The 14334-nt window shown below is 41.4% G+C and overlaps 1 protein-coding gene across 10 annotated transcripts in view; it reads right to left on the bottom strand.

Annotated features, from left to right (window-relative positions):
• Positions 1 to 14334, bottom strand: part of PAK3 (p21 (RAC1) activated kinase 3) — a 242280-nt gene that overhangs the window by 10069 nt on the left and 217877 nt on the right. For all 10 annotated transcript variants that reach the window (XM_045995443.1, XM_045995444.1, XM_045995446.1 and 7 more), the window contains 5 exons: positions 13851 to 13899; positions 13356 to 13468; positions 11546 to 11663; positions 9991 to 10090; positions 9288 to 9484 (listed from right to left, as the gene is read on the bottom strand). In XM_045995443.1, coding sequence (XP_045851399.1) covers positions 9288 to 9484; positions 9991 to 10090; positions 11546 to 11663; positions 13356 to 13468; positions 13851 to 13899 — 577 coding nt within the window. The remainder of the gene's footprint in view (positions 1 to 9287; positions 9485 to 9990; positions 10091 to 11545; positions 11664 to 13355; positions 13469 to 13850; positions 13900 to 14334) is intronic.

Genomic DNA, 14334 nt, shown 5'->3' with positions numbered 1-14334 from the left:
ACCTGATGTTCTAGAATTCTTAATAACTCTAAATCTCTTGGCAATCACATACAAACATCACAATTTTCACTGACCCCAATGTGCAACTAAAATTTACCTAAGTCTTCAGAGAAAACTACGTTACTCAGTTGAAGGAATAATTCAATTGACTTTGTTGGCAATCTCCTCAGTTAAAAAAGATCAATGCTGTCATCTTAGAAGTTACCACATTTCTCCAAAGAGGCCCCCAAACAATCCATATGTACCCAATAAATTTTCATTAAGGCAGTTTTGCAAGAGGACTAACCATTTAATTAAAAAGCTTCAGTTTGTGACTTAAGTTCATTATAACACTTTATAAAGTTTGGATTAAGATACTAGAAAACAAACCAGAGGACTTAACATGGCAATGTATTAGTAACCATGAGAGTCTTTGGCACTGTTCTAAAGACTCAATTTACAAAGACGATAGGGTGTGGTACAAACATTTCTTTCTAAGTTCAACATTTGGGACCCAAAACACATTTTCCCATGGAAATTATGTTATGCGTGGTGAACAGGCTCCCAGCCTAGCTGACAAAAATCTAACAAAACAATCTAACTGAACTATAAGACCAAGAGGGCTTTTCATCCGTGTCTCAGTATCTCTATAAATACTGTGTCCATCTAAAGTATTAAAAGGTAACATTTATTCAGTGATTCCTATCAGGTGACTTAATCCACACAACAATCCCCTGAGGTAGACTTGATTATGACTCCTAATAGACAGATGAAGGGACTGAGGGCTGTGGGATTATTATAACTTGTCCAGTATCGTGCAACTACCAATGAGGGAGCCAATATTTGAATCCAGGGAATGTGAGTTCAGAGTCTGTGCTCTTTGGCCGCTGCAAATACCACCTCACACTGTTCCCAGTCTCTGAGGAAGGAATTCTCCTAGCAGAGGCAGACAAGGGCTCTTCAAGAAATGAGGCTTGGTCAGCAACTTCACCTCTACCTCTACAGAGGAAATGGACCCTCTTGAGGCCAACCATTCTCCACTTGTTTGGAAATGGGGAGAAAGGGCAGGTCCCCAGTTAGAAGGTTTCACACTATATTCCCCGGGGTCTATAACCTTGTCAAGAGTTTATAAACAGCTTGTACTCTTGTTGTTACCTATAACCTCTTGTTATCCTGGTTCCTTTCTCATTTTAGAATTTCCAACTACCTTTGAGTGTTTTATGAGAGTGATTTGGCAATGAGTGACTTCACAACTTATGGCTTAGTTTACTCATAACCTGGGATTTCAGAGGTCAAAGGCCAGAGCATACTGCTGCCTCTGATGTGTTTATGGATTTCATGAAAGGCCCTGACACTTCTTTCTCTTACTTTTCTTCCAATTCCTTCCTTCTTTCCTTCCTTCCTCCATCCCTCCCTCCTTCCTTCCTTATGGTTCCTCCTTTCTAAGAAGAAAGTGAATGGGACCAAATGTGCAAAAGAAGTGACTATTTTATAACTAATGTTTTCTTCCATAGGTTGACTTATTTATCCCAATAGTCCAGTGTGATAACTGAATAAGGATTATGGCATAATTTTGTTACCTACTTGTCTTGCATAGTCGTTCTCATGTGTCACCAAAATACAGTGGTGGTGGTGACGGTGGTGGGGCTTGTTGTTGTTTAATCCTTAAGAAGTCCTTTAAAATGAACCTATTATAGATCTTTTCCCTTACAGGCTGATGGCAAAAAGTAATTGGGTAACACTGACTGATTAGGTGTAGGCCTTGCTTTAGAGCTCTCCCTTCAAGCATCAAGGGACTATGGCCAGAAAATAAAGACCAGATGACTCTGACAATGGGTGTGCTCATTCTAATCTCTCAGGGTTAATGGTGCTTGTCAAGAAACACGGAGCAAGCAATGTGTGCTCAGGATGAAATCCTGGGCAGCCTGAGTGGCAACCCAAGGTTGAGAACCAGAGGGGATCTGGAAATGGGGATGGGGGTAAGTATAGACACAGACAAGAAATGAAGCAAAATGGAGCTGGACATGGAGAAGAAAAGCTGTGAGAAGTAGAAGGAGGAGATGGACACAGGGCAAGGACAGGGGCCAAATGACAATGGGCAGAGAAGGTGGCTGGTGGGACACTGGGGAAGGGAAATGAAGACAAAGGCTAAAGAATTGGGGAGGCCCAGGGCACCTGATCCTCAGTCTCACTCTGCTGCTACTGCCCCACTTCTCTGGTCTTTCCAGATAAAATTTCTCAAAGCATTGTTTACAGTTTTGCTGTACCAACTTTTCCACCTCCTATTTTCTCTTCAAGCCACATTGAATTTCTGGTTCTAAGGTACCACTGAACACTATACATTTGCTCACATTTCATTTCAGAACATGAGAACTGGTAGGGACCAGCTCCCCATTTCTTTGGGGCTTTTCCAAATGACCGTATTAGGATCAAAATGGCCCGACTGTGGCATGATCTGTGAGCCAAACATTAGATTGCTCACATAAACTGGTTTCAACTGCTACTTCATATGAAGTTCATCAACTGAACAGCCCTTCACCCAATAGCATGGGATTGATTCTTCCCCTGTCACACCCCAGAGTATAGTGTAGATCATGGATCCCTGTAACATTTCTATCACCATGGTGCTTTTTCCAGGTTTCTCACCCAAGGGTCCTGTCAGAGTGGGGCAGCCCAGTTTCCTCTACAGTAGATTTCATTCCTATGCTGATCAAGTGTCTTCACTTAGTAGGAAAAGGGGGCTCTTTCTTTATGGGACATAGATTTAGTCAGGAGGTGATGAGATATCTCTGAGCTCTTTCCTGGAGATCACTTCCCTGAAAGCACTCCTAAAGACAACACCCACTCAAACCACAGCTCTTCTGGCAGTCAAGGAGGGCTGGAGCTTATCTACAGCCTAAGAACACGGAATTAAGAGACCCATGAATTTCTCCTTTCATTTAAGTCATGCTTATGTGGAAGCCTAATACAGAAAACAAATGAAAGAGGACCTGTGTTGGTGGAATCAAGAGCCACGTGACCTCCCCCTTGGGGCCCTTAAACCCAAGGAGCTCCACAGAATTCTAGGGCCTTGTGAAGTCCACTGGTGACCAATAATCTCATCAATTTCCACTTGTTTGAAGTGCTGAGGAGATGGAGATCCAGCAGGAAGTAACCCACGCAAGATCATGGAGCTCCTGACTGGCAGACCGGGGAATAGGATTCACTCTTCAAGTCACATAATATGTACAGCTGGTAGAGACAACAGAAAGATTTTTGTCTCATCCTGTCACATTTATTGGCCACTCCTGGATGAAAAGTGATGCTGAATTTTGCCATCTAAGCACTGAGGCAATTCCTTATGGAAGGAGAAGGAGAAAGAGATGGAGAAGGAGAAGGGGAGGAGGATAAAGAAGAAGAGGAATTGGAACAAAAGGGAGGAAGGGAGGAAGGAGCAAGAAGCAGCAAAAAGATCAGGCTGGTTGGGATGATGTTGGCACTTTTCTTCTCCCAGCTACAGAGGTAAGACTGGCTTTGTCAAGTTAAACTTTTTCTGCTGAGAGGTTTGGGTAAGACACCTCAGAGTATCCTTTTACCAGAATGCAAAGGTTCTTCTAAAATGATGCTGCAGCCAGGTTAGAAAAGGTCAGAAATGCTCTTTAGTTATGAAGAAAACTCAGATTTTTCTGGGGGAAGTAATTTTCCCTTGGAAAAAACACAGATTTAAAAGGCCATAGAATCAAGCCTGTCAATGTGCATTTCACTAGGCAGATGCCCAACATCATACTACATGATTTGTCTGTTAAGAAGGGACTTTGATTTTAAGAGACCTAACTACTTTGTTCAAGGTCTTTTACCTATTAGGGCAAAAGGCATATGTATTCTTGGTTTATTCCCAAGTCATGCTTTGAGTATACTGAGGAATGATAAGAGGATATTAGGATAAGGGCATATCAGTCTTAGCCAACAGTAGGCCCCGGTCACCCCATTTTTTAATCTTTGTTTCCCTCCCCTTTGCCTGGCCAGAGTCTCAGGTTTTAGCTTGCTGTGGAATCAGTTTCTTCTTTGGCTGTCTTCTGGGTCATAACTCACCAGTTTGAGCTGTCTGCTTCTGAATTACAATCTAAATGAGACTTGCAGCTTTCCTATGGCTAGGTCCCATTTTCCTATGCTAAATTCCTGACAACCAATGATTCTTAAGAGCTGTCTATCCTTTGGCAGGCAATATTTTTTTTATGATTAAAAAGAAACCCTGTTACTGTTCTATAATTATTTTAGTTGCTGTTGTCCCAACTGCCCCCTCCTCTCAGGCATAGGTTTGCCCTCAAAGTAGGAGGAGTGTCAACAAACCATCAATAAACCTCGCTGTTCCATAGTGGTTTACGGAAAAAGAAGGGAATGCTCCCAGCTCTTCCTGAAATACATTCAAAACAATATTGACTGAGTGTTAGCAAAGTATGCTTGCTTCTCTGGCGCTCAGGAAGTTTATGTCTGACTTTAATTCCAAATGAGCACGCGCCATCAAACCCAGACATTCCAATCCACAACACAGGTTCCAGTGGTTGGAGGAGCTAGAAGCACTTTGGCCCTTGTTGCTGTTTTTTAGTTGCTAGAGATTCCCTTTTGCTCAACTCCCTTCTCTAGACATATAAGCTAACCAGAATTTCCTTAGCTCTATACTAAAAGAAAGAACGAACATTTGCGTAGTGCTTTAAGTGTACAGAAAGTGAGACTAAGAAGCCTCGCAGTGAAGACAACAGGGCTGATTTTAGATTGCCTTCTCTCTGGCCACACAGGTAACTCACTCCTGATCATGAGTAGTCAAACTGATAGCTTTATCATCACCAATATGTGCTATGTACTCAGCAGCTAGCACATTTTAAAGATAAACTCCATTTTTTAGGAGAAGTAAAACTGAAAAAGAAATGGTGTATCATGAATGTACCTGCTGAGCTAATGCCATTTCTTTTTTGATAGTGTTCCTGGACTAGTAAGCCAGAAAATGCCATAGAGTGCACCAGGATTTCAATAAGGCTTTGACAGAGTAATATAGATATATAGATACAGATATCAACATATAGACATATCTATATATCTATATCTATATTAGATGAAATGGAGAAATGTGGACAGAGTAAGAGTGTGTTCTTTTTTGGTTAGACAACCATGTTCAAAGATGGCTGATGAAGAATTGTTTTTCAGCTTAGACGAGGTTCTAGAAAGTGCTTGCCACAGAGCTTTGTTTCTGGTTCAGTCCTTGGTGGGAGAAGCTGACATCATTTGTTCTTAAAGCTCCATAAGTGATTCTAATGCACAACCAAGGAGTAGACCCACCGTTACAAGGTCAGTGGTTCACATAATACACTACTGGTTTGAGCATTCAGATGTTTCTTATTAATACCAGGAACTGTCTTCCAAATAGCCAATTCTTGCTACCATTTCGTCGATGCTTAAAGCAAGGGCTGAAAGACAACCCTGAATTTTCATTTCAAGTAGGGTGAAGGTTTGGAAAAGTACACATAGAAAGGGGATCCACCCACAGTCCAGTAGGGACTTCAACTGGATGTCACTGAGACTTTTCACAAATGTCAGATTCCATCAAAACCCATTGACAAGAACAGCCCAATTACCTGTGAATACAAAGTTCATAAAGAGACATTCTTTTGGTGCTGAAAAAAACAAATCAAAGATTTGTTTTATCTAGATGATTGTTCCTCTTAGAATCCGATCATTATAATCACAGGTTTTAGAGTACATATCTCCAATCGACGAAAAAAAGTTGTGAAGATGAGCAGAATGCTAACACTGATTTGTATATCCACAGGGGACTTTTGATTTTAACCCTGATCACTTTGGCAGGCAGAGAGAACAAGGCACTTTATTATTGGAGACCACACTAAAAATGTCCATGGGTCACAGAACAACATGTTCAAGGCCAATTATGTTGAGTGCAAAGACTTCAGGCAGTGGGGGACGGTAAGAAGCTTGTCTTCTTTCTGTCTCTGGAAGGGTACCAACCTCATAACATCAGTACAGTTTATAACTCTATGACCTTTAAAAGGCATTTTTTGAGCAAATCAGGTCAATTAGCACTGAACAATTTACATTAAAAAAAATCCCAACCACTTTGTAACTAGGGGGGAAGTAGCTAATTCCTTGCATCAATGATATGTTAACTGCCAACATTCACAAAGGGCTTGCTCGGTTTCAATGGACACAACAAAGACACACGCAAAAAACCAAAACGAAAGGTGAATAGCCTTCAAACATATAGCCCGTCTTCACCTTTAACCTGTTCCGTTCAGTGTTATCTGTTCATTGTAATTTTACGGGACTCTGCAGAGCTCTCTGCTTTTTGCAGTTATCAGAGTGTAGCCAGTGTGAAGGGGAAGTTTTTGCAGAAGTGGGGAGTCCAATCTCTCTTTATGAATGTGTAAAAAGCACTCTATGGATCATTTCTCACCTTCCTATTCATATAATCTCTCTCGGTGCACACACACATTACATATACACATTTCCTACAATGAGCTAGATACTGCATTAAGTGATTTACATGTATTATTGTATTTAATTTTCACACTAACTCTGCAAGACAGGTATTATCCTCATTTTATACAAAAGAAATGGGTTTATAAAAGTTTTAAGTGACTTGCTGAAAGTCCCTACAAGATCTTGTGGAACCAGGATACACCAGATCTACCTGACTACAGGGGCCAAATTTTTTCACAACAACGTGCTACCCTTTATTCTACCCATGCTGTCTTCCTTCCACTTAATTCCTTCTTTCCTCCTCAAAGCCCAAAGTGGTAGATGGGTGGATGGTAGTATTGGAAGGATTTCAGAGAAAGAAGGACTAACCTACCTCTCTTTTCTACCTCTCCCGGAGCTCTGCAATTTTCCAATCCTCCACACATAGCCTAGCCATTAGGATCCAAGAAAATACAGGCTCCCTATGAGCTCCTGTTAGATCTTTTTCTCTCCAACCCCTCTATGGTTTCGGTGGCTACATTTTTAAAATCCCAAATAAGGGCGTACGGCCTGAGATCCTGTGTTGTCTTTAAGTGAACATGAGGGCAACATATCTGAAATCAAAACTAAGAAAGTACATGTGCTGTCTAGCTGGCTCAATATGGACCTGTTGACTGACTGAGTCATTGGAGGCTGATCACACACGGAGAGTAATGAGCAAAGTTAGTCCAAGTCCTTATCAGTGGAATTCAACAGGGTGGTCTTTCTGACAGGTCTTTTTGTTATAGCCTTAATGTAGGCTTCCTGAACCTAGTGGCTTATTGTTCTGCAAGTACTTGTTTAGCTACAAGGCTGTGGATTCTAAGAGACAAGCTGTTCATTATGAGTTCTAATCCTAGGCTAGAAGATGCCTATAAAATTACAACTTGTTTCCTTTTTTTCTAACAATTAATGGCCCTACTAAAGAGTGATCAATTGTAATTGGGGAACTAAAGAAGGTAATAAATGCATTACTGAGACCAGTTGCTTTACAGCGCCACTTATTTAATCCTCAAATTTTGCAGGTTGTAAATTACTCATTAGAAGACAGAAAGCAAAATAGCTATAATCTGTTTAGTGCCTCCAAACTCTGAAGACTTAGAGGAGGAAATCCATGGAAACAAGAGGCTTGATGTGTTCTTTCACTGCTATTCCTTAATGGGCAAAGGTGGTTAAACAATAAGGATAAGCCCCAGTAATTATCCTGATGCACTTGGTCCATAGGTCGGGGTGGGCTTGATTAAATTCAGGGAGGGCTGACCCACAAACTGTGGGAAAATGCCCCTTCTCTTCCACTCAGCCCTGCAGGCAGCTAATCAATGTGCCCATCTCACTTCCAGATTGTTTCATGAGACCAGAGCAATAGCACTGAGCATTCATTAGGGCATTCACTCCTATCTGTTGTTTCCTAATCAGTATAGGGATGAGGACAAGAGGCCGAGTGCTGGAGAGGACTTAGGAGAGTGTGAGGGGAGGCTGTCTCCCACTGCACACACGGGGGGCTACAGCTCCCAATTACAAAAGGTTCAACTGTGAAAACAACCAGACAGTGAGTGTGTAGGTTGCATGACATATACAAAAAGCCACATACATTTGGTGTGAATATGGATTTTATAAGCTGACCGTGCAAAGACTTCACCATTTACCAAGGCCAATTCTTTTTATACTGAGGGGGAAACTCAGTTTAGACTCAGTGATAAGGATGCAAATAATATGTGAGAAGCTGTCAGCAGTGGCATGCTATGTGTGTTCTGAGCGTCGAATATGAACCTGTGCATATTTCCTTTTTCAGTAATGGAATGCCCTTTAAATACACAGCACAGCTTCTGGCTCACCCTTAGGCAATGCACAACTGGAGAGCTACTGGCTCACTCCTGTGCTGAGCAAGCATTTCTTCCATACCTCTTGGCCTTTTACTCTCATGATCCGTGGCTCATCTCTGAATAAAGATGGTGGGCTTAGGCTCTGAAATGGAGCTTCTCTCTTGGCAGAGGTAACCTGACTACATAAGGATCAAACCTCTGTTTCCAGAGGAGCTAACCTGAGTTCCCCAATGCCAACTATTTCCATTCAGTTTCTACCAGACAGTCTAATTACGTTTGCAACTCCGCCATGCTGGCGCTGTGTCTATCTCGCGCTCCATTCAATACCCAGCTGCTGCTGCTCAATAAATCGCTACTGACAACGAGACAAAATCTAATTTAAAAATTATAGGTGTTCTGGAAATGCATTTATTAACTTTGTTAAAGTGATTATAATGCAAGTGTTTCCTAGATAGATCATTTAAGCATGCATGCGATAAAAATACTTTTCTTCCCACACCTAGTTATGCTTTTTTTTTAAACAGCAGAAAACTGTAGTAAAGAATTTTAAAGACCCCTGCCATTAGAAATACTGATCTAGGGGCGCCTGGGTGGCTCAGTGGATTGAGCCACTGCCTTTGGCTCAGGTCATGATCTCAGGGTCCTGGGATCGAGCCCCACGTCATGTTCTCTGCTCCGCAGGGAGCCTGCTTCCTCCTCTCTCTCTGCCTGCCTCTCTGCCTACTTGTGATCTCTCTCGCTGTCAAATAAATAAAATAAAATCTTAAAAAAAAGGCAATATTAAAAAAAAAGAAATACTGATCCACAAGCACTTGGAAAACTGCTGGGACACTGTAGAAGATATTGAGAATAACTCAGAGTAATTTTGAGAATCATAACTTGGAGCTTCTATGTCACTTATCCCAGGAAAGAGCCCATTCTGGCCCCTTTTGGTAGAGACAAGAAATGACACTTTGTCCTGTTCCGAGGGAGGCGTACATGAGTTTTCTCCTGACTTACCCTGAGTGGATTTTCATTAAGGTAAGGGGGTTCACCTTCCACCATTTCAATTGCCATAATCCCCAGAGACCAGATATCAACTTTCGGACCATAAGCTTTTCGAGTTACAACCTCAGGTGCCATCCAGTATGGAGTTCCCACCATAGTGCTCCGTTTACTTTGTTCAGGGGTGATCTGGGCGCAGAACCCAAAATCAGCTGCAGGGAAGAAAAGTCAGTTATAATCAATTAAATTTCTTCTTATTTTTTTCATAATAGGTCACTTTCACAAATGGCCATACCTTCCTCCGTTTGACACAGAGTTTCCATAACCCCCTAGCTCCTATCCATTATTACCAGATCCCTCCAGTGACCCTGATTTTAAAAGGGTCTGAGATAACTGATTAACGTGATGTCATTTTTACTAGTCCTCAGTCTGGTTCCCTCCCCATTACTGTCCCCCTCCAACATACAGGATCTTTCAGTTTTTTAGTTGGGTATTTGTCATCTAGCAGATGGAAGACCCGAGAAATTCTGAATGTTAAACCCTCAGAATCTGGGTATGATCTACAGGAACATGGCATTAGAAAAAAAATTCTTTACTTCAAACGGGGCTCTAAATGCTTTCAAACCCATCACATTCAATAGCCACTTTCTTCTCAGACAGGAAACAAGCAGAAATCCCCTGATACTCTTTAAAATACCATCTGAACAAAAATACCTACTCAGTTTAACAGAGCCATCCATCCCAAGAAGAATATTGTCACTCTTTATGTCTCTGTGGATCACTTGGTTTGAGTGTAAAAAGTCCAGCGCTTGGAGGCACTATTGGATCAGAAAAGCAAGTTCTAATTATATCACAAAGAATTTAAAACCAGGTAAGTTGCATTTTTTAGATAAATATGGGGCAAAGGTATAATTTTACATTGTCAAGTGAAATAGATTACTGTTGTCTTACCAGTTTGAAGTCACGTTCCCATTTAGATCAATGCTATAAGTTAGCATTACACATTATAAAAGCTCCCAAGTCGGACTAGGACATGAAGAGTGGGGATGTGATAAATAGCGGTAAATCCTTAATACAGCCAGACTAGCCAATTAAGAATCATACTTTGACCTAGTCATCTGGAGGGTGTGGATTTGGCTTGGTCCTACATAGGCACAGTAAGACTCTGCCTCCACAGGATTTGATTCAGGAGGCCGGAAGAGGGACCCAGGAATCGGCATTGAAAATGAGGGCCCCGAGCTACCTCTGATGGACAGTCATGGTTGGGAACCATGTCTAGGTTATGAAGTAGCTATAGTCACTTGTTGGGAAGTGGCTTTGCATCGTGCAACATGGAAACTACAAGGTCAGGGTGGAAGGGTCTCCCATATATTAAAAGTTTGATTCATTGCATGAATAGAAAATACTTATGTTTGGTGGATACATCTACATGCTGGGGCAGGAGGAAATGGGGACCAGAGGAGAGTAAGGCAGGAAGAAATTTAAGTGAACAACTGAAAATAAAGAACAAAGACTAGCTGCAGTTATTTGGTTTTGTCTTCCTGTCACAGGTTTTCAAGTTTCAGTGAGTCAGAGTTCCTACTTGTGTCTGCAGACAGCCTCACCACAATGAATGGGGTAGATGGTCAGGCCCAAGATGGGATTCCAAAAAGGAGTGTTTTTTTAAGTACTGAGAAAATTATAAGAAAATGTCCTCAGTTTTGAATGAAACTAGGGATATGACACTGTTATGGGATGAGAGGCAGACACTCAGACCCACTGGAGGGTTTTGGGAGACATCCAGATTGTACTGGGAAAGCAACTACTGTCTGGGCTGAGGGAGAATCTTGCTTAAATTGCCTTCTCGAAAATGATAGGGTTGTAATGGTTTATATTTTACAAGGCTTCCCATTGTATATGCAGGACAAAGTGATTATCATGTAAAAATCCTCCCAAATCAGGAAGAACTTCCATGCCACCATTACTGTTTCCCGGGCTCGCTGAAACTATAGCATGCAGGCTTAGATACGGCACTTTGGAAATGGCGTAATAGAGCTCAAAAAATCCAGAGCAAAGGGACTAAAATACACAACAGTCAGGGAAGAGAGGGGAAGGAAAGTGCTATTAGGAAAGGATCTGAATTGAAGTTAGGCTTCCATTTTCTTTCTTTTTTTTTTTTTTCATAGAAAAGATGTGCTATTGTTACTTTGGGGTTAAACGCATTCTGGATAATCAGAGATAAAGAGCTGCCAGTTCTGGTGATCTCCTCAGCTAGAAACGCTCTATTTTCTTACCTCTCTGCAGACAGCTGCTATCTGGCCTTCATCCATACAGGTCTCTGTGACCACATCAGTCAGAGAGCCACCAGCCAAGTACTCCATGACTACCCATAATTCATCACCCACTAAGTAGCTACAAGAAGAGAAGAAAAAGACATTGACTCAGGCCTAAGGAAGTGGGGACTTGTCTATATTCCCATTAAGAAGGTAGTTTACAGGTAGTGTCTGCATTTGGCCATATTCTATAATGGGAGGAAAATACCAATGACTGGGATAAGAGGAAACTTCCCTAGCATTACAAGAGAATATGCAGGAAAATCAAAGGATCATCAGATCTCACTATGTGCCATGGAGGAAGGACATGAACCAGAAGTCCTCTGGTGACTGATTACTGGCAGTCATTCCACTGTAAAAGCTACTTTCATTGAATAGGATCAGTGACTAGCCATTTTGGTAACTTGAGCCATTGTGTTGATGTCTTGGACTGAACTGGCCCATGGCACAGAGATATATAAAAGATATTTATTCAGATCTCAGCATTATTTTTGATTTTACTGAATTATTTTTGAGCAGTACTGGAATCAAAGAGACTCATGTTTGCAAAGGATTTACTGTGCTGAAGTCTTGGTCCTATTAGAAGTTAGTAGCAAAGTGCCCATTTTCTGTAGGTAGTTGTTGAGAGAACACACAACAAGTGATCAAACATGGGGAGGAAGGTCATCAAAGTCTGACCACTGGACCAATTCAAAACATCTGGAACCACTTGAAGGCACATTAACAGCCAGGCTCAGCAAGAGAGGAATTACAGTGAACCGAATGACCCCAACGATTCCATCCTGCCCTAAGTTCCACATCAGTATGAAGCAAGACTTTCAATTCAGTGGCGCTCCAACCGCAATGCCCATGAGAGTCACCAGGGAAGCCTATTAAAAATGAATATTCACAGGCTCTACCTCATTAAAAAAGAAAGCATCCGAGAAATCTACATTTTTTTCTTTTTTGCAAAGGCAATTTTTACAAAATTAAAAAAGCAGAGTCGAGTCACTTTACTGCAGATAACCCATAAGTGGCACTTTATGAAGCTCAGGTTTCGACTGTAAAATTTGACTCCTTTTTTTCCCTTCCCTCTTCCCCCTCTTTCTCTGGTCCACCTGGCACAAAACACAGAAAGCAAGATTTTAAGCTCACTGAGGTTGGAGACCTCATCTTATTTCCTTTATATCCCCCCAGAGTACACAGCACAGTGGTGCTAAGCAAACACTTACTGAAATTGAATGAAACAGATGTTAACCACAAGTGAAGAGTTAGCGCTGTCTTTAAACACCTATTTATAACCCGCTGCTAATACCACTGATGAAAGAGACATTAATTACCTGGTCCAAGAAAAAGGCTTGAGATTAAAGTCTCAATTCCCTAGACCTCACTGTCAGCTAATCACAAAGCACCCATTAAAGTGGGGCCGCTGCAGCCAGCCCTCTTCACTCAGACACCCAGAGACGGCACTCCCTCCAAACACTTGGTGAAATGTTTAAAACACTGCAGCTCTCCCCTGTACGCAACAGTCTATTCCCTGCCAATGCGGAGTCACGATCCTCAAAAGGAAATTACACACACTGCTCACGCTTAGAAGCAGGACCATAAAGTGTGTCTTCTAATGTTTGATGGGTGGGCAAAGTTCAGCAATAGATGTGAGGCTCCCTATTCTGTAGCACTTGAGAAGTGTTTGTAGAAGGGTTGCTACATGACTAGATCCTAAACAAAATACTTGGCCAAGCAAATGACATCGCATAAAGAAAACTGGTATGTAATGAGAGAAAACACTTACCTATCTAAATAATTAACAATATTGGGGTTCTTATTTTCCCTCATGACCAGAATTTCATTAATAATTAATTCCTTTTTGGGCTGCTGTTGAAGGTTCATCTGCTTTATGGCCACCTGAAGGATGATTGAAATGCAAGAATGAGTTACAGTCATTACACACACATAGCCATTGTTTTTTGGGAGAGGAGGTTGGTTTGGGGGTTATTTATTTATTGGCTTGGGATTTTTGTTTTTTTTTGTTTTGATTTTTTTGTTTTTTGTACACAGGGTAAGGCATAAATATTCTTTATCTTCCTAGGCTCTTTCTTAGCACCGCAAACTCGTGCTCTTTTCTTTGGTCAGTCAGGAGCAAATCACCCACTTCAGAAACTTTGGACACTGATGAAATCGAGTCCCACGTCAACCCAGTGCCACCCATTCTGTCAGGACAGAAGAAGAGATGTGATCGATATGAATGAAAGGACAGTAAAAATCAGGGTTGAATGTGAGCACCCACCTCTTGTCCAGTGGCAATGTCAAGCGCTGTGTACACTGTACCTGATGCCCTGGGAAGGTGAAAGTTATCAAATGAATAAGCAATCCAAATGTTATCTGTATATTTTATTTGAAATAAGATGTAATTATTTCTAGGAGAGGGAAATCCGCAAGCTTAAGATATAAGGATGAAATAACAAAAGAACAACCCCTTTCTGTGGTAATTCCACCTGAGACAGCTTCAGTGAATCCCTTTTGGTGGGCTAGGAACTCTAGTCAGACTTTCTGCAGCAATGAACTGAGCAAAATAGCCTGGATGTTGCAACAACTGCAGCCCTCTGAATAAACTGAAGTACCGTTTAGGAAAGAATGTATCATCTCTTGCTTAGGCAACTATATATATCAATCCTTTAGCATATGGACAGAATGGATTTTTTCCCATATATTTCTAATTCCCAAGAATATTTTCACCTATGGGTGCCTGGGTGGCTCAGTCAGTGAAGTGT

The sequence above is a fragment of the Meles meles genome, chromosome X (assembly GCF_922984935.1).
Source record: "Meles meles chromosome X, mMelMel3.1 paternal haplotype, whole genome shotgun sequence".
Classification (NCBI taxonomy): Eukaryota; Metazoa; Chordata; class Mammalia; order Carnivora; family Mustelidae; genus Meles; species Meles meles.
Note: the sequence above shows the minus strand (reverse complement) of the source record. Positions and strands in the feature narration are given on the sequence as shown.